This window comes from Lethenteron reissneri, chromosome 36 (assembly GCF_015708825.2).
Source record: "Lethenteron reissneri isolate LAM-NWPU_2019-01 chromosome 36, ASM1570882v1, whole genome shotgun sequence".
NCBI classification, from domain to species: Eukaryota; Metazoa; Chordata; class Hyperoartia; order Petromyzontiformes; family Petromyzontidae; genus Lethenteron; species Lethenteron reissneri.
Window position 1 is genome coordinate 2,026,701 of NC_083814.1, and position 21,511 is coordinate 2,048,211.

Sequence of the window (21,511 nt, forward strand, 5' to 3'; positions counted from 1 at the left end):
CAGTTGACCCGGCAGGGTCTCTGTTGAGTCGACCGCTATTGTTGGGCATTTCTAATTCTGCCGCGGCCAGACGGGTTAATTTCTCACTATTTTTTTCCCAGAACACTGTTGCTTATCCCGCAGCAGAAGATGAGTGCTGGATGCAGCAGTCACATGATTTGTAACTTGGATCCTTACCTGTGTAGTGGCATAGTGTTGTCTTCTGGCGAAAAATGGTAACTGCGGTGTACGGCAGTATTGAAGTCAGCAGGCCACGATAGACACGAGAGGGGGACATCTGTAGGAAAGGTCTCGGGAACTCGCTAGTAGGTTCCAGAGAGGGGGCGTCACTGGGGCGGAGCGAGGCCACGCTGAGGGTATAAGAGCGGCCCCTGTGAGGGACCTCGTGGCTGTTGTTGGAGTGGGATCCTCGTCGTGCTGCTCAAGATCGTCGCCATCGTCGCTGTCATCTTCACTCGACATTGCGCTGCTAGATAGTTGTTGGCTGTCTCGGTTCAGCCCCGTCAGTGTTAGACGGTGGTTAGTGTTGTGTATAGGCTAGCAACAGTAATAGTGTGTACCCACGTAGTGTTGTGTATAGGCTAGCAACAGTAATAGTGTGTACCCACGTAGAGTTGTGTATAGGCGAGCGTCTGTCGAGTGTGTACCCATGTAGAGTGTGTATTATACCGATGGTGCTCGTTAATAACAGAAGTGCCTCCAAGTCTTACTGCCTCCGAGTTAAGTCACTACATTTGGTGTCCGAAGTGCTAAGTGTATCGATAGTTCAATGTTAGTGTGCCATTTTATTGATGGTCTTTGTGTTATCTTGGTTTGGTCTGGGACTGTTTTGTTATTTTTGCTGCCTTGAACTTATGTAATAAAAACAAAAAGATTTTTTACCCTTTTCTCTATTTTGGCACTCCACTAGTTTGTTTTGTATTGCTTGCTATTGTAACTCGCTGACCCACCCATACTGGACATCTGTGAAAAAAAGAGCATCATAGCTCATTGGATTCCTCCTCCTGTCGAAATAAACATTCTGATGATTGTGATCCGAGTGTGCAGGCGGTGCAATCCCACCAGGGCTCATGGGTACGAGGGAGCAGGGTCCAGGTGCCGGGATGGGGGGAAATTGAACAGGAGAGTTGTGGGATGGGGTGGGGAGGGGCTGTTGTATGTACTATGTTGAACTTCTTTCACACCGTACGTAGCAAACCGTGCTATCCGGAGGTTAAATTCCTTGCGCCAGGGTCCATGGCAACCACGCTACACCGCTGTTCAAAATCGCAATCTTCATTTAGGCTGCAGGATGAATCTGATCAGTTACGCAGCTCTTTTTCACCAGACGTCTAGGTAGGGGCACGGGGTCAGCGAGTAACATTCACGGGGTCGGAACGTTCAGCTCCGCTTGACGGGGTACGGAGCACGTTTGGTGATTCTCCCACACAGCAATTATGGAGCGCTGCCCCGCATCCCAGGGTTCCGATCGCTGCTCTACGCAGCTGCCAAAGGAAACAAAACTGGTCTATAAAAGGACATCCCCCCCCACCATTCGCCCCCGCGGTGGAAAACGTTATTTTTTGCGTGGGATTTTTCGACCTTAATTTAAGACTAACAAAAAAATGGTTGGCCAATCCTTCGAAGGACTCTGCAAACTAAGATGCACATTGTATTAAATGGACAAAGAGAAAATAAAATCAATTAGAAACAAATATGGACGACGCAGTAAAAGCTGGAAATAGGCACGTCTGTTATAAGCACAGTTATAATATAAGCAACACATTCTTGCCTGTAATCCAGCAATGTGGAGGTGAGTATTGACGGATCACACGAATGTCGCAAAACTCCTCTCTCTTGGGCACCGAAGAGGTGCCCGTACGCTGGCCCGCCAGGAGAAGGCGGTACGGCAAAGTCCGGACTAATATCGTCCGTCCCTTCTGTACAGGATAGAGCGTTGCTCCCTTGCACGCGTTGGTTTTCTCTAAGTGCTCCGGTTTCCTTTTAATTGGCTGAAAACATCTTTCATATACGGAGGACTGAAGAGCTTGGGCAATTGATAGTACCGGCTGTCTGGCTGCTGCCTTCCAGCTTGACTGTGTGATTGCTCAGCGATTGTGAGAGATGCGACTTGCATGACTGACCATGCCGCAGGTCAGTTATTATCCTGACATTACAATGGTGGGGGAGAAGGTAAAGGGGGAAACTTCTGTAGCAAGCACACTACTACTTCTGGTATAAGCACCGATGGCCTAAATCCAAAGGTCCCTGTTTACCGCACGATACGGATTATAAGAACGCAAATCAAATCTGGCAGTTGCCTGATGAAGCTCATTGCAATTACTGGCAAAAAGTCGTACTCAGATTGCAAATGTTGTGGATTGCTCTCCAACACACCGGTGTGCTGTACTCGTAACGAATTGGCTGTTCTGTTGACGTGACAAACCTTACTAATTGGCTGTGTCGGGTGGTGGCGGGTTTAACAACACATTTATATATTTACGCGATCTAACCCAAAAAACCTCTATTATGGATCATATTGGTCGCACAAGCCTAGGTGTTAAACTAAGCACCCACAAGACTTTGCTTTAAAATACAAGGGGGGGGGGGGGGGGGGGACGTGTGTCGCACAATCCGGAGAATACGATAGGAAGCACTTTCCACTGTACTGTATCATCATGTCAGCTCATGTGGCTCACCTGCAAGTCTCCTGCCAGGTCCGGGGACGGCAACAACCTGCGGCTCCGGAGCCGCGCGCGCCTCTTGACGGAACTGCTTCGTGACGTCGCTTATTCAGGGCCACCGTCTCGTGTGTTCGCGTGCATTGCGGCTCTTGAAATATTGATTTTGGTTTTGGGTATGCACACGGTCTACGCTAGGCGCGCGCGGTGGGTCTACACCAAGCGTCTAGAGAAACAGGGGTTGGGGTATGAGTGTAACCTGGGCCCATGTACATGGTACATTGGCTGTACGTGCACTGCTCAGTGCTAGGAGGCTATATCTTCTGTGTTGCTTAAACTAAGCCAAACTATTTTTATATTACCAGGTAAAGGCCCACTGAGCTATGTAGCTTTTTTCAGAAGCGACCTGGTCACAAATGATAGCTCAACGAAGTGGCTTATCGTGTGGAAATGTATCGCAGCCAAATACTCTCTAAACGCATGTTTCTAAATGTGAAGGGGAAAAAACGGAGGACCCGGAGCAAATTACAAGCGACCACAAAGAAAACATGCAAATTCCAAATATACAGCAGGTGTCAGGGTTGGGATGGAATCCACGACCTCCTGCATACCAGGTGAAGTAATTAACATCTTGCCACAGTGGCGCCCTATATACCTGGAATTTAATACCAAAACTTTCAGAAAATGCCCAATCTGGTCAGATCGAGTTCGCTTCCCACTCATGGCCAACATCAGTCCTTGGATGGGCTACCACCATGCCTAACATAGTTTGGTGTGCCGCAAAGACTGTGCAAGCTCGAGTGTGTGTGTGTGCCGTGGGGAGCGGTAGCGCAGCGGTAAGCACACTGCGCTACAAACCTGGTGACTCGAGTTCGATTCCTGCTCATGGCCAACATCAGTGATAATCATCTGAACTGGTCCTTGGCCTCCCCTAGGTGGACTCAGCTTTAAATGAGTTCCTAGTATAGTGTGCAAACATCGCCACTGGGGAGACAAAGGCGCTCGGGCGTGGTGCTGGCCACCCACCCCCTCGCATACCGTACTGGCGTTCATAGGTGCTCGCTAACACTTGCCCCTACATGCTGTTTAGGCTATATGGGGAATCTTTGTCTTTGCCGTAGGGTGGAGGTTGAGAAGCACTGGATTAGATAACACGGGGGCTGGATTAGAGTGCCAGCTGACTTGAAATGCGTTTTCATTACAAATCAGTTAAATTACTTGTTCAACGTTTCCACGCGCGTTTAAACACTGGAGGCCAAACGGTTTAGGAGGATTGAAGCACATCACGTGTTCCTCGAGTAGACACATGCTGATTTTAAAGCATATTTCTGATTCCAACAGTGACACCGAACAATTGCCCATCAACTCTTCATGTGCACATGTAGCAAGCGACACAAAGGACGAACATGCCGTGGAGAGTCAAATTTAAGCGGACAATGACATCCGGAATTCGTGAGAATAGTCTGCGTTTCTCAAACAGGGCTCTGGGCTAAGGCGGCATTGTCAACAATGTGTGGGAGAATATTCCTACACTTGTGATAAAACAACGGAATGCACTTTGGATACGCACGGCGTCGTGCAGACACGGGGGACAAACTAATCCCAGAGGCGGAGAGAGACGATCATAGGCAGAGAAAAAACACTAAACAAGGAATATTATTTGCAATGCATCATAACTGAATCTGTATACGTCTAAAACACTAAAGCTTGTGACTTCCTTCCGTTTTAATCCCACACTCATCTATTCTTTGCAAACGTGCAAGCCTGCTGCAAGTCACACGGTGGCGAGATGTTAACTACCTCATCTGGTTTACGGGAGGTCGTAGATTCGATCCCGACTCTGACAATGCCTGTATATTTAGAGTTTGCGTGTTCTCCCCGTGGTTGCACGGATTTTTTTCCGGGTCCTCCAATTTTTCCCTCCACATATAGAATCAACATGCGTTTAGAGCTGCTGCTATAAATGTCCACGTGACAAGCCACTTGTTTAAGCTTGCATTTATAGCCAGGTCGCTTCTGAAAAAAAAGCGATCTTGCTCAGTGGGCTTCACCTGGTAAAAATAATAATTACTCATGACATTCTTATTTAAAGCTTTTGTGACTGCAGGAATTCAGACTCCTGGGGTCTTTCAGTTGCTTGTGTTGTGATCGAAACGTCGTGATCTATTATTTTTCTATCTACGTGACTTTACCGAAAGACCTAAAGAGTAATGATGAAATTAGCATCATAGTGCCACCTGGACAGATTTCACAACGAACCTGTATCATCAACTCAATTCAATCGTGTGTCCAATAAAATATTGATTTAATCTTGACTTAAAGCTTTCGTGACTGCAGGAATTCACATTCTTTAGGTCTTTCGGTAAAGTCACGTCGATAGGTTCAAAGAAAATAACAAAAAAATAACAAAAAACTACGACGTTTCGATCACAACACAAGCGATCGTCATCAGGAGGAAAAAAGATGATCGCTTGTGTTGAGATCGAAACGTTGTTATTTTTTTGTAATTTTCTTTGAACCTTTCTACGTGACTTTTCCGAAAGACCCAAAGATTAAAAATATTGATTTAACTCTGTTGGATATTACATAACCAGAACGTGAACGCAATCGTCTCAAGCAGCAGTGCTCTTTAAAAGCACTGTGGTCTCGCCCACAGACCCGCACTGACGGTCAATAAAAAATACTTGGTTCTTAGAAAGGAGCAGTGGCCCCCAAAGCACGCAAGCAGGTGGAAGTGAACTGCAAATTTGAAAGGGTTCTCTAAACACACTTGAATATTTCAGGGTTTTTTTTCTCACAATAACCTCATGAGGTGTTCACCAGAAATGTAAAACGTTAACATTTTCTTGCTTACTCCAAATTATATTCCAATTGCGCTTTTGGCACAGTGTGGTAACTGTACCGTGCGGTTAGCATGGGTATCTGATACAAGGAATTAGATGTGGGGGGTCCCCGTCTGCACCCCCACCCCTCTTCATAGCCTGGCACCTCAGCCCCTCTGGTCCGTGGACTCCGGTGCAGTAACACCGCCTGCACACTCGGTAGTTACGCCGCTGCGCCACGTCGCGACGTGTGAATTTACATCGAGAACTCGCCCATCGTGAGTGTGAATTTACATTGAAAACTCGCCCATCGTGAGTGTGAATGTACATTGAGAACTCGCCCATCGTGAGTGTGAATTTACATTGAAAACTCGCCCATCGTGAGTGTGAACTTACATTGAGAACTCGCCCACCGTGAGTGTGAACTTACATTGAGAACTCGCCCATCGTGAGTGTGAATGTACATTGAGAACTCGCCCATCGTGAGTGTGAACTTACATTGAGAACTCGCCCATCGTGAGTGTGAATTTACATTGAGAACTCGCCCATCGTGAGTGTGAACTTACATTGAGAACTCGCCCATCGTGAGTGTGAATGTACATTGAGAACTCGCCCATCGTGAGTGTGAACTTACATTGAGAACTCGCCCATCGTGAGTGTGAATGTACATTGAGAACTCGCCCACCGTGAGTGTGAACTTACATTGAGAACTCGCCCATCGTGAGTGTGAATGTACATTGAGAACTCGCCCATCGTGAGTGTGAATTTACATTGAAAACTCGCCCATCGTGAGTGTGAACTTACATTGAGAACTCGCCCATCGTGAGTGTGAACTTACATTGAGAACTCGCCCATCGTGAGTGTGAATTTACATTGAGAACTCGCCCATCGTGAGTGTGAACTTACATTGAGAACTCGCCCATCGTGAGTGTGAATTTACATCGAGAACTCGCCCACCGTGAGTGTGAACTTACATTGAGAACTCGCCCATCGTGAGTGTGAATGTACATTGAGAACTCGCCCACCGTGAGTGTGAACTTACATTGAGAACTCGCCCATCGTGAGTGTGAATTTACATTGAGAACTCGCCCATCGTGAGTGTGAATTTACATTGAAAACTCGCCCATCGTGAGTGTGAATTTACATTGAGAACTCGCCAATCGTGAGTGTGAATTTACATTGAAAACTCGCCCATCGTGAGTGTGAATTTACATTGAAAACTCGCCCATCGTGAGTGTGAATTTACATTGAAAACTCGCCCATCGTGAGTGTGAACTTACATTGAGAACTCGCCCATCGTGAGTGTGAACTTACATTGAGAACTCGCCCACCGTGAGTGTGAATTTACATTGAGAACTCGCCCATCGTGAGTGTGAACTTACATTGAGAACTCGCCCATCGTGAGTGTGAATTTACATTGAGAACTCGCCCATCGTGAGTGTGAATGTACATTGAGAACTCGCCCACCGTGAGTGTGAATTTACATTGAAAACTCGCCCATCGTGAGTGTGAACTTACATTGAGAACTCGCCCATCGTGAGTGTGAACTTACATTGAGAACTCGCCCACCGTGAGTGTGAATTTACATTGAGAACACGCCCATCGTGAGTGTGAACTTACATTGAGAACTCGCCCATCGTGAGTGTGAATGTACATTGAGAACTCGCCCATCGTGAGTGTGAATTTACATTGAGAACTCGCCAATCGTGAGTGTGAATTTACATTGAAAACTCGCCCATCGTGAGTGTGAATTTACATTGAGAACTCGCCCACCGTGAGTGTGAATGTACATTGAGAACTCGCCCATCGTGAGTGTGAATTTACATTGAGAACTCGCCCACCGTGAGTGTGAATGTACATTGAGAACTCGCCCATCGTGAGTGTGAATTTACATCGAGAACTCGCCCATCGTGAGTGTGAACTTACATTGAGAACTCGCCCACCGTGAGTGTGAATTTACATTGAGAACTCGCCCACCGTGAGTGTGAATGTACATTGAGAACTCGCCCATCGTGAGTGTGAATTTACATCGAGAACTCGCCCATCGTGAGTGTGAACTTACATTGAGAACTCGCCCACCGTGAGTGTGAACTTACATTGAGAACTCGCCCATCGTGAGTGTGAATTTACATTGAGAACTCGCCCACCGTGAGTGTGAATGTACATTGAGAACTCGCCCATCGTGAGTGTGAATTTACATCGAGAACTCGCCCATCGTGAGTGTGAACTTACATTGAGAACTCGCCCACCGTGAGTGTGAATTTACATTGAGAACTCGCCCACCGTGAGTGTGAATGTACATTGAGAACTCGCCCATCGTGAGTGTGAATTTACATCGAGAACTCGCCCATCGTGAGTGTGAACTTACATTGAGAACTCGCCCACAGTGAGTGTGAATTTACATTGAGAACTCGCCCATCGTGAGTGTGAATTTACATTGAGAACTCGCCCACCGTGAGTGTGAATTTACATCGAGAACTCGCCCACCGTGAGTGTGAATGTACATTGAGAACTCGCCCACCGTGAGTGTGAATTTACATTGAGAACTCGCCCATCGTGAGTGTGAATGTACATTGAGAACTCGCCCATTGTGAGTGTGAACTTACATTGAGAACTCGCCCACCGTGAGTGTGAATGTACATTGAGAACTCGCCCATCGTGAGTGTGAATTTACATCGAGAACTCGCCCATCGTGAGTGTGAATTTACATCGAGAACTCGCCCATCGTGAGTGTGAATGTGCATTGAGAACTCGCCCATCGTGAGTGTGAACGAGCCTGGACGGTGATGTCCCGTTCAAAAAAAAACTCTCATCCGGGGCGAACGCCTGTGATCCAGAAATGCCGAGGTGAAGGTCGGTGAATCGCAAAAATGTTGTGAACCATCGAGGTCCCATACCCTGGCTTTGCCAGAAGGCGGTACCGAAAGATGTCGACTAATCTCCGTCTGATGAAAAATAGGAATACGTTTTTACCCTTTCTGGCAATAATACAGGCGGCGTTACGATGTTCAAACACGAAGGCATTAAGTCTGCATCAACCACACACTGTGGCAAAACATCCAAACAAACATGCGCTCACAATATATGCATTTGTCACTGAAACTGATTGTCCTACACCAGAGACAGCCTTCTTTATGGCCTAGTCTCACCAGTGTTCGACCATGAACGCCAACAGGATCAAACAGTGATACAATCTCCATCTGTTCCATCTGTACGGGATAGAGTGTTGCTCCCTCGCACGTCACCCCCTACTGCGAGAAAAACTTGGAAGGACTCTCCTGAAAAAAACAATCTTGAGACTCAGTGAGGCTCTCCTGGGTAGACAAGCAGATAACTTGAATTGTTATTATTGCCTCGTGTATTTTTCGTCAGGTTTATTGTATAGGGGAGTAAACACGTGTCTGGAGGAAGTCCTCGCGCATGAGAGGAGGACGCTCAACGATCCACTGCAGAGATGATGGCTGATCAAGACGTCTGCATAAATAATAGAGGATTGTTTTAGTCGGGTTAGATCGCGTAAACATAAATGTGTCATTAAACCCGCCACCACCCGACACAGCCAATTAGTAAGAATCAGAAGAATAAGAATATATATTTAAACTGGAGAAATCCGATAACCTATAAATCTCTTTTTCACAGACGTCATGTAAACAAAACGTGCCAATTGATGACTATTTCAGCACACCGGTGTGTTGGAGAGTAAACCCACAACATGCACAATTGGAGTACGACGTTTCGCTGGTGATTACAACCAGCCTCATCAGGCAACGGCCAGAATTGTGGAGAAAGTCCTCCAGTTTTGGTTGTAAATAGAGGGGTATAGATGATATCATCAATGTGGGGATATCAGGTGCGAAAACCAGAGGTGGGAGTGGGGGCTTAATGTAATCAATGGATTTGTGTTAATCTGAGAAAAAGACGTCTGTAGCCTGCCGTTTCGGTAGAGGCCGGTCGTTGCTTTCCGCGTCACGGCACAGACCGTTGACTCTCCCCCGTGTCTGACAGCGCTCACGGGGCATTAAGCCCCGCGCAGCCGCCCACGAGGCCCCGTGCATCCACGCTGCCTTGTCCTACGAGGACATAACGGTTCACGTGCCCCACCACTGAACTAATTCCAGAAATTCAGTACAGAAAACGAAATCTCCATATACCGCGTAGGCCTCGGCAAGGCAAGGTATAAGTTAAAAGGTAAAAACAACGAGCCTACCTTTACCCTACCTTTTACCTTACCACAATACAATCACTCTACCCTACCTTTTACCCTTTAGCAGGTAAGGTAAAAGGTAATAAGTATAACCCGTAAAAACAAAGTTTTTCACTATAAATCCTTTATATGCGTGGCAGCGAACTTAATATAAAGGATTTAAAAATATATTCGCCTGTGGAGGACGCGGGGATCGATCCCGCGACCTTTGGCATGGGAAGCGAGGGCGCTACCAACTGCACTACTCCGCCGCGGCCTGTGGAGGGGTTACGCTCTGGGCTCTTATACTGTGACGTTCAGCCAAAGCCAAGAATGAGTTCTATTTGAATATATGTAAAATATTTTTTTTTGCCTAAAAAGTGTAACATTTTGGGAATTTTTTTTTCACGAACATTAATTGTCTGGCACAACGAGTCTGTGTGGAAAATTTCAGCTCGATTGGATCACGGGAAGTGGGTTAAAAAACGACCGAAAGATTTGCATGGTCGTAAGCAAGCAAGCAAGCACGCAAGCAAGCAAGCGAACTTAATATAAAGGATTTAAAAAGCAACGAGCCTACCTTTACCCTACCCTTGACCTTACCCCTTGGCATGTCGACACCTTTACCCTTTCTCTTTACCCTTTTACCGGTAAAAAGGGTAAATTATCTTACCTTGCCGAGGCCTAATACCGCGCCCAGATAATTACCCTAGTAGTGCCATCAATCAGTCGCGCTATTAATCAATAAACTAAACTATTAAACAATTTTTTTTTATTTTAGCAGCTCAGGCCCACTGAGCTATATAGCTCTTTTTCAGAAGCGACCTGACCACAAATGATAGCTGAACGAAGTGGCCTATCACGTGGAAATATATAGCAGTCAAATACCCGAAACACGTTTCTACATTTTGAGGGAAAAACCGGAGGACCCGGAGAAAAATCCGCGCGACCATGGGGAGAGAGAAACACCGCAAACTTCAAATATACAGGCTTCAGGGTCGGGATCGAACCCACGACCTCCTGTATACTGGGTCGAGGTAGTTAACACTGCAAATTCATTGTGCCACAAACATTTAGAGCACGAATCAAAATTAACTTTGTGACGGTCACTGAATGCCTCCTTAATTAAATTTCAAAAAATTACAAAGGGCAGCTGTCCGTGGAGGAGCACGGGATTGGCCAAAGGGGGCTCACCAGGGAAAAATCGTGGGAAAAGGGGGCGAGGAAGTGAAGGGCGGGCCAGGGGTGGGTAAGGAAGAAGGAACAGCGTTGGTGAGGAGGAGGGAGGAGGAGGGAGGAGGAGGGAGGAGGAACCGAGAACTCTCCAGGTCCTTGAACAAAGAAGCGTCCTACGAGTGCGGGCGTGTGAGGGCAACACAAATAACAAGATTGCCTCCAGTGGACTTCATTTCAATATTATATTGTTAACATTATTAAGTAATGGTATTATACACACGATTAAATGCGGCAATAACCTCGGGCAGCGAGTTCGTTCCCCATCTTTCTATCCACCACCGCTTTTCATAACCGATTTAGTTCATGTTCACAATGTGTACACGTGCGTCACAACGTGATGTATCAGGCCCACACGTTGCCTCAAAAAATAAAAATACACAGTACCGGTAATACCCCGATTAACGTCTCCCCCTTTTACGTGGTTTCGCAAATGCATCGTCACTTTATGAACACCGCCACCCGATTAGCGTCGCCTCAACCCCCCACACTTACGTCGCTGACAGCATCGTCCGTCTTTTCTCGTATGCGTCGCATCTCAGCCTTTGCCTCCTACCCCACCTCCTGCCCTGTACGTCACTCTGATTGACGTCGTTTCGATATTCGTCGCCGCACCTTTCAGGAACGCATCCGACATAAACCGGGGTATCGCCGTATTTGTATTTTCAGCACAATAATGATTTTGAATCAATTGTTCTTACGTCCCCATGATGCTACGCAAAACGGCACAGCGCACTGATATTACATGTGAGTAACACACATGTAAATAAACAGACATGAGTTGGGCTATCCGCATATATGCATAATATAATTAAAATTATCAGTCCTCAGTCCATCAATCTGTGAGCCCCCAGGGCAAATGTTCAACGCATGTAGAGTATGAAAGTAGGCATAACGGACTTTCATTTCTTAGTTTTTGGGGGGCAAATTCTGCAAGCTCTGTCTCTGCGAATCCCGGCCTTAAAACGCGCTCGCGAGATCAACCAACGTGCGTGCGTCTTGTGGTGCACGGACAGGCAGGTACGCGACGCCGCGGGAGAGGGGACACGAGAATTGAGCGGGTGTCACAAGCGTTCGCAGAAAACCGGCGGCCGACTCCAGAACGCAGTGGTCGAAGTTTGAATAAAACTAAAAGCGAAATCCCTTAATGTTTGGTGCGGAATGCGGATTCGGATCGGTGGCACTCTGAGAACGGCACCGAGCCGGTGATGGCTGCGTGTCAGAGTGCTGAGCCAGCAGCGTGGAGACCCGCCTGGGTTGTCTCAAAGCGTGGCGCGCTACACTTACAGTTAGCATTACACCGCTCCGATGGAGATCCACAATGAAGCTGGTGGATGTGGAGTAGCAGGGTGCTCTCAATGTTACAATAAGTGGGTGAATGCCAATATATGTGCATGCCAACACATGGGTGTGGCGGTATTCATCTTCGTCTGAAGCCCCCCCCCCCCGCCACCTCAGTCCATTCATAAAGAAACCCCAGTTGACTTTCCACCAACCGGAACCCGTTGTATTGGCGCCGGGAGATGATGAATAAGAATATTTACTTTTACTGCAGGAATCCGATGAGCTATAAAGCTCTTCTTCACAGATGTCCAGTAGGGGCAGATCTGAACATTTCAACTACAAACAGCACGAAAACACGAAAGGACCGCAAAGTATAGGAAAGGTAAAAAAATCACTTTTAAAAAAATATATACAAATAAAACTGAACAATTTTTTTTATCTTACCGGCTAAAGCCCACTGAGCAATTAGCGTCTTTTCAGAAGCGACCTGGCCACAATTGATAGCTCAAGGAAGTGGCTTATCGTGTGGAAATGTATATCAGAAAAATAATCTCTTGTTCTTCCACGCGTCTGTCCCACTCACGTGGAGGTGCTCCGCTGTCCCTGCCAACCTTCTCCACGCTGCCCTGTCCTGCGCCGTCTCTCTCTCCGCTCCTCGGGCCACCGTGTCCGATCGCACCACATCGCCCACCCATCTCTTCTTCTGCCTTCCTCTTGATTCCTTTCTTTCCACTTGCATAATTTGCACCTTCTGACCCACGTAATTTTCCTGATGTCTCTCAACATGACCGAACCAGTAGCAAAATTATCTAAATAATCTAAACGCATGTTGACTCCATCAGAAATGTGAAATCGCGACCCGTAGACCGGGAATCCAGCAGCCGATAACCACGGTGCTGCCCAGTTACCGCTACCGCATATTAATTTGTGCTACCACAAGCCGAGTTATAGACCTCTCCAAGCCGCAGCCTTAACCTCATCTCCAAGCAAAAGTCAATTTGTAATCGTCAGATCCAGACGTGCAATGATTTAACCCCCCAGCGATTCACGATTCAACTCTGAAGTCAACTGTTTGTAAAGCTCACCAACTACGGTTGAAATGGCTAATGCATTAGCTCTGTCCGTCGGTCTGTCTGTCTGAAACGTGGAGGCATGATAACTGTGCGAGATATTATCCAGTGTGAATGAAACTCGAGTCTAACGTCGTGTTGCTATTATTAGGGACTTACCCTGTATAAAATTGGCCAAATTGTTCGATCGTTTGCCCAAAACTTTGGGAAACAAAAAAAAACAGCGCTAAAAGTCTTCGGAACAAGTCGAAAACCCTAACGCTAAGCCGAAGTTAACCGCAAATTTTTATAAACCGAAACTAAAATTTTAATGTTTGCTATTGAACTAAATAAACAGGGAATCGGTTGCAGGTTGCACCAGTCATTTTTATTTTCGCTTTGTTACCCGGGGGGTGTTAAAGGTGAGATTGGCCACGTTCCCTCAGCCGAGTTCACTGTCATCGCGCTCGCGGAAACATTTGTCGGAGTCCCTCGGTGACAACTGTCGCAAGGAGGAGGTTGGAACGAGGCTGTCACGAGGCTGTCACGAGGCTCGACAATGTGGGGGACGCTGCTGCAACCGGCTCATCGAGAGACGGGAGACTCCTCCGATGGAGCGACCCGGCCACCACAAGTGATAGCTCAACCAAGTGGCCAATCGTCACCGTGTGGAAATGTATGGCAGTCAAATGCTCTGAACGCACGTCGATTTTGAAATGTGGAGGGAAAAACCAGAGGACCCGGAGAAAAATGCACGTGACATGGGCACATGCGCATAGACAGACGAACACAGACAGACAACCAAGGCAGGACTAGAGTCGCCAAATATTGCCGATGAGTAGAAATGTATTTTATCTAAAAATGTCATCGTAAAATGTATATTTTATGGCGTATCGATAGCGTTACCTTTACAATCTTCACCACTAACGGAGTAGTTGCGTTCCTGAAGAATACCGCAAGTGAGCTGTGACGTCACATCTCTGTCATGTGACCCGCACGCGGAAGCGTCACGCAGTCTGCCTGCTGACGTCACGCATCCCCCCCCAACCCTCCGCGAGTAAAGTGCCATACAAATGTGTTGCAGGTCTAAGGCGTTCTTCGCGCAGCATTGCTTTATTTAACAGGGGTGGGGAATGTCTGGCCCGCGGGCCGCACAAAGCCCGCAAAATCATTTGGTGTAGCCCTGCCAAGGCAACCGCAGGTGAGACTCGAAATTCAATAAATCTAGGAGCAAACCTTGGAAAAGCAGTTGCGAGTAGCAGCAACATCATCAATACCAGCTAACATCACACGCCTCACCAAAGAGAAGCAGTTCCAGCCATCGCATTAAGGGTGAGTTAATTAAATGTTTGACCAAATATAACAGGCTAATTTTCAAGTTGATAATTTTGTATGGCCTGCGAATGATGTTATAAATATCCAAATGGCTCTTTATTATTAATGTCGTTTACTGCCGTACGTACCCTGAAAGTTGTGTTTGTCTGCAGCAAGTGCGTGTATGTGTACCTATGGACGCGCGCGCGTGTGTATGTGGGGGGAGTGGTAGTGTAGTGGTTAGCGCGCTGCGCTATGAACCCAGCGACCCGAGTTCGATTCCCGCTCACGGCCACCACCGGTGACGATTATTTGAACCGGTCCTGGGCCTCCCCTAGGTCGACTCAGCCTCAAACGAGTAACTGGTGTGGTGTGTGAACATCGCCACTGGGGAGACAAAGGCGGCCGGGCATGGTGAATCCAAGTCCCGGGCGAAGCCGGGTAGTAAAGCTAGTATAATATAAAGCACAATCCGCGATAACACGTGAGATGCGTTTGCAGGCTGAACAAAGACCGTGGGTAGCATCTAGAAGCATCCAGCAGCATCCCAATTCCTTGTGTGATGCTACACCGAGGCAGCCGTACAACCGCTTATTCCTACTTGCGCAACGTAGCTCCGTTCGGCCACTCGCGTTATATCCAATTCACATCCGCGTCATAAAAAAATACGTTCCCTAATACATTCATCATCGCGTTATATCCAATTCGCGTTTTGAAAACACGCGGCGCAATAGAACAGACTACTTATTGGACAACTCCTTCAGAGCCGAATCAATTCCAGTTTACATTCCCGAATCCAAAACTGAAATCTGACCAATCCCAAATCTTTATTTGCTTGACATGAAAGGCACAAAAAAACTATTTTCCATTGCAATCATTTGTCTCAGCTTAGGGTTGGCCTTGGATTGGCTCAGATATAATCTGCCACTGGGCTCTAAAGAATATGATGATCAAGTTGGGATCAGGGCAACCCACGCAGAGCGAATTCAAATAAAAAGCAGCGTTTTTGCACGGAAATAAACGTTGTTTTCCCATTCTATTGCGCCTGCAAACTGTTGAAGCCATCATTCTACCACTCTTTGACTACTCCGACGCCGCTTGAATATCAGTTACCAATGAAACAGATTAAACTAGCTTTATCATTCTACTCTTCGATTTGCACTGGATGTACCATCAAGGACCTGAATGTAACTTTCTGACCCGCCCCGACTGGACAGCTATGAAAAAGAGCTTCATAGCTCAGCGGATTTCTCCAGGATAAATAAAGAGTCTGATTCTGAAGGCCATTAACATTAAAACACATTCCTGCGAAGAGAGCTGGTAGGAACGTTGGGTTGCTCGGTCAATGGCCAGGGTCAACGGCGGCGTGGTGTATTCCACAAATATGCCCGACTGTGAGGGCGGGCACAAGCTGGCGTGAGTAGGTTAAACGTTGAGTTTTATAAGGGCACCACGGGGTGACCAGCCCCTCTCCACCCAGCCCCACCCCTCCCACCCCCCACCCAGCCCCTCCCCACCCTCCCCTCTCCACCGAGCCCCACCCTTCCCACCCAGCCCCTCCCCACCCAGCCCCTCCCTCCCCACCCAGCTCCTCCCTCCCCACCCAGCCCCTCCCTGCACGACGGACGGACACAATAACCCCCTGTGGGCTGGTGGAACCAGTGGGTTCCGACCAGAATAACGCCGAACTTAATTCATAATGACAGCAAATAACTCTAGCCAGACTTAATCAATTGAGCATTTATTATAATGTAACACACTCTCTTCAATCAACCCGTATCACTCATTCATTATTATTCTAATCCCCATGAAGATAATGAACTAACCCTATTTAGCAATTAACACTTTACTAGAATAACAATAACATTACAAACCCAGCTTCATTATGAACGCGCAACTCCGATTACCACAGTGGACTACGTCGGTGCGAAATAAGTTGAACATACATACAACACAAAATAGTACACCTCAATTCTGTATAATTAAGGAAAGCAGACTTTCACCCACACCGCTAAACAGATGCACCTTATTAAAATAATGTAACCTGCCAATCACAACCAATCAACTCTAATTACTATTCTGGATCACGTGCACGATTGTGCTGGTGACGTCTTAGGGCAGCTCCACACAAGAGCAAAGCTGCTGCTATCATCTGATGGAGCTGGATATATAACCTCCATTAGAACGTCTTCGGAATAAAATTGTCAAATTTTAGCTTGGTTTTCAACATTTCGGCTTGCTGAAAAATGAAATCGGTTGGTATATGTACCCACGTTGACAACCTGATTTGATTGGGATCTGTCGGGTGGTGGAGGGTACAGCTGGAAATTGGCATTATCATACCTGTCAACCCCTCATCAGTGCCTACCTTATTACAGACCAATTCAGATTTTAGTGGTCACCCCGTGCCCCTATAAATATCAAAGTTCATCCCACAAAGTCTCATCACAAGGAAGAAACACAAATAGACAAAAAAATAGGTTTGCCCGTATTGAAACGGCTGTATGCCATGTGGACCTCAAAACTCAATTTCCCTGGACAAGAATATGGAGTAACCGTATGGGTTGACACCGTATGCATTATACGGATACGATCTAACACAAAAGTAATTATGAATCAATTTTCCACTTGTGCTCAAGGGCCAGAACGCTGGAATTAAAAAATATTGCACGAACAAGAATTGCACCGTAGGTAACTGATTTTAACTCTGCATGGTAACTGTTAACAATCACGGTGGTAACTGCGATTAACTCTGTCGCCATGGCAAGCCATGATAACTGTTAACTTTGACACGGCAGTAACTCGAGCTCTCATCATAATCAACCATGATCTATCGACTTCTGGATGAATTACTCCCCAAGCCACCGACACCTCTCCCAGCCTCGTGATGCAGCAATCCAGTTAGCTCGTCCACAGGAGCTGATCTCTTCACTCCATATCCACGGTGGACGTCCTCTTTGGCTGCCACTCTCTCTATAGCCCGAACATCTGCCATCAAACCTATTGGCAACATGTCCCATCCAAACTCACTAATTATTTTAACATTTAACCCTTTCCCATTCTGTTGACATAAGTGTATGTCAGAATAAAAAAAAATAACTAAAATCTTTATTGGTACCGAGGCTCCCACAAGGCCATGCGGGAGGGCGCGTGGCAGTTTGGCGCCAGCTATTGTAGAGTGTGGTTGTGTCGCTACAGTTCTCTGACATGAGTACGATGTCTTTAAAAACAACGGTGCCACTACGGCTCTCTAAATAAAATTAACGCTGAACCGCTTGCACGTTCCAAGATTCAGCGGTGAACGGGACCCACCACCCTGCAACTTGCAGACGTCTTGGAGCGGGAAAGGGTTAAGAAGATGTCGCTCACTCTAACTCCGATCCACGTTGCATTCACGATATTGCACAGCGTTTATAATGCATCATCACTGACACATCGCTATTATGAGCCTGTGTGATGCGTGCGAGAGTTCTCGCGTCACCGGTGCGCTCTGACTAGGAAATTTGGCTCCTTATTCGGCAAATAAATTAAGATTCGTCCAATCGTGAACGAGTGCCGACACTGGATCGAGCCTGGATTCGGATTGATCCCATTGCTACATAGAAACGTAATCGTTCAAGTAAAGAATGAAGTATGTAGTTGGTGTAGGTTGGTGAAGGCGGGGAACATAGACGGTGAAGCTTAGAACTACAGAACAACAATGTATTTTGCCTTTGCTGACCACGGAGTCTCACAGGAGCCGATAACACCTGTTCCATTGAGATGGTCGCCCATCCATGCATTATCCAGGCTGAACTCTCCTTAGCTTCACAGATCAGACAAAACGAGGTGTATACTGGTGGATTTCGTCAAAAGGCTGGAGTCAAATACAGGAGTGATGGCGCGGCGCAGTGGTAACACAGCAACAAGAACCTGGGTTTGATTCCTGACTGGGGCGCATTTCTGCGTAGGAGTGTGTATGTTCTCCCCCCCTGTACTGCATGTGTTTTTTTTCCGGGTTCTGTTTTTCTTTCCTATAGCAAAAAACACATTCCTGCAGAGGGAGCTGGTAGGAACGTTGGGTTGCTCGGTCAATGGCCAGGGTCAACGGCGGCGTGGTGTATTCTGCAAATATGCCCGACTGTGAGGGCGGGCACAAGCCGGTGTGAGTAGGTTAAACGTTGAGTTTTATAAGGGCACCACGGGGTGACCAGCCCCTCCCCACCCAGCCCCACCCCTCCCACCCCCCCCACCCAGCCCCTCCCCACGCTCCCCTCGGCACCCTCCCCTCCCCACCCAGCCCCACAATCCCCACCCAGCCCCTCCCTCCCCACCCAGCCCCTCCCTGCACGACGGACACAATAATCGCCTGTGGGCTGGTGTAACCAGGAGGTTCCTACCAGTAAAACATACAAAGTAACCATTATTGTAACATCTCCAATGCTGAAAAATTCCCTGCAAGTTATTCAACAGGGCTATAAAACATCGCCCTCCTAATGAGAATGCTTGGCAGGACCCTCTTGAAAGAATCTTGAAGACGCATTGGGACTTTCTTGCGTAAACAAGTGTAGCAATGATTAATACACGTGGGCAGGAAGATACAGAACTTGATGGGTGACCACTGGAACTTGACGGGCAATTCCCTTTTGTGTGACACTTTTCTGGCAGAAATAACTCCACGTTTACCTTCATGCGCTTTGGAAAGTCCAAGGCGAAGAAACCGTATCCGCGCCCCCGGCTTCCTCCTCCGATCACGAGGACCGTCACGGGCACAGCCTCGCCATCTGAAACCCACAAACGCCCGTGAATTTACAATCACGCGTAGCATCGACTCCGTCCGGGTTTTTTTTCTTGTTTCGCTTGTGCCGTACAGCTCTCCTGATATGTTTTTGATTGCTCCGCTTGCCGTTCAACAACGACGTCTGACGTTTCACTCCCACGTGTTGGGAGGATTGTTTAGGAATCGAATGTACGCATGTTGAACTTCTTTCGCACCGTACGTAGCCAACCGTGCTAATCGGAGGTGCGGGGGGAAGGACAACAAACTAAACACAAAAAGCATTTCTAAAAATATTTTTTCAATCCGGATTTAAAGGTGCATTGCTCCAGTGGCTTCCGAATATCGAATATTTTTTTTATAGGTTTTACAACCCAAATATGTGCATTGCGTGTACAAAACTCTCGGGCTTATCCAGACCACCAGTTCAAAAGCACTGAATGTGTAGTAATTGTATCTCTCAGATCACAGATTGAATGAGTAAAGGTACACTGATTTTTTTTCCAATTAGTCCTCTGTTGACTTCGTGCAAGATACACGACAGAGTCTTAAACACTTTTAATAGAATCATGCCTGGCATATTCAGAACCCACTTTGCTATACTACTCCCTCTGTGGCAGCTTTCTGTCTGGCATACAATCTCCATAACCTCTTTTTAAACTAAAAAATATTCTATTTTTACCAGGTAAGGCCTACTAAGCTATGTAGCCCTTTATCAAAAGCTACCTCGCCACAAATAATAGCTCAACAAAGTGGCTTATCATCACGTTGAAATTTATAGCAGACAAATACTCTAAATGCATGTGCATGTCGAATCTAAATGTGGAGGGGAAAACCGGAGGACCCGGAGAAAAATTAACACGACCGCGGGAAGAGAGACATGCAGACTCCAAATATAGAGGTGAGCCTCGAAGCCACGACCTCCTGTATACCAGGCGAGGTAGTTAACATCTATCCAGACCCGACGTAGCTGACCTACCTGAGGTCCCGCCAAATCATTACCCAAGTTGCCAAGCCCATGCACACAGTTTGGCTCTCTCGGGCAGTCTGAATAATTATCGTAAACACGGCACGTTTTGTAAAATGTTTGAAGGGTGGTCGTCACGTCAGTGATGTGTAAGCGTTGCCCGTGATCGGGACTCATGCAATGTAACTTTAAGATTAATGTTGGATTAAAAATCACCACTCAAAATTCCTTGACCACTCCAAGCGTCAGAATACACTCAGCTTTGCGGCCACCCACACCCAAGGATGACATTTTGTTTAATCCCAACGTAAACAGGTCCCCTTGAGAGTGCCACGGCTCGAAATACAGAATTATAGCCTTCATCTGACACAAAAACATATTTTTTTAAATTCCACTTAAGAGTATAAAGTGTAACGTTTATGGGTAAATAAGAATATTTATTAAGTATATTTTTTTTACTGGATATCTGTGGGGAAAAATAAACTATCGCATTCCTCCAGCATAAATATTCTGATTGCCACCATGACGATGCATGCTTATTTACGATGCGACCTGGGTTCAAACTCACCACCACCACCACCATGCACCACTGAGACTGTGACTCGCCACTGATGCACGGCCCCTTTAGACCCCGCCCCCTAACCCCCCCCCCACACCCCGACTACCCCCACCCACAACTACCCCCACCCGCACCACCGTGACATCACGTGACCTGCTGCATCCGGGATCTTGAGCCTTCTAGAATCGGCGTCATCGGCGCTGGGAGCCGCCGCGCCCGACATGGCGGGGCGCGCACGCGGCAGGCACGCGCACCACGCTCGCCACTCTCGCCTCGCTCGCTCGCCCGCCACGCTGCACACGGGCCGGGGGGGAAGGCGAACACTGGCGGGGGACCGCTCGAACCTTGCCGCGCTGAACGTGGCGGCGCGGGTTAAAGGAAACAACGGGTGGGGGGCGGGGTCGAGGGGTGGGGGCCGCGGCGGTGACGGCGGCTCGCCCTCGAAACCCAAGAAACGCGCCTTGCCATTTCCGGTTTGCACACGGGCCGTCGCGCCGCCACCGGAAGTCGAGAAACCCCCGCGTGTTTTTTTTGTTCCCGTTGCTGTATCGGCATCGCGCGTGTGGTGTGTTTTTTGTAAGCGCTTTGTCGGCCTTTATCATTGCCGTCGCTTTTACGCGGGATTCTCCGGTCGCCGCGCCAATTCCATTTTTAACTTCGATGGAATATTTTTTTGGCTAAATG

General features: G+C 47.4%; 1 protein-coding gene across 1 annotated transcript in view; it reads right to left on the reverse strand.

Annotated features, from left to right (window-relative positions):
* LOC133351049 (uncharacterized oxidoreductase YjhC-like) overlaps positions 1–21,415 on the reverse strand; it is a 103,586-nt gene extending 82,171 nt beyond the window's left edge. Inside the window, exons 1-2 of the mRNA XM_061565936.1 lie at positions 20,981–21,415; positions 19,211–19,308 (exon numbers count right to left, since the gene is read on the reverse strand). Of these exons, the coding sequence (XP_061421920.1) occupies positions 19,211–19,308; positions 20,981–21,050 (168 nt within the window). The 5' untranslated portion in view covers positions 21,051–21,415. The remainder of the gene's footprint in view (positions 1–19,210; positions 19,309–20,980) is intronic.
* Between the last annotated feature and the right edge of the window lie 96 nt (positions 21,416–21,511).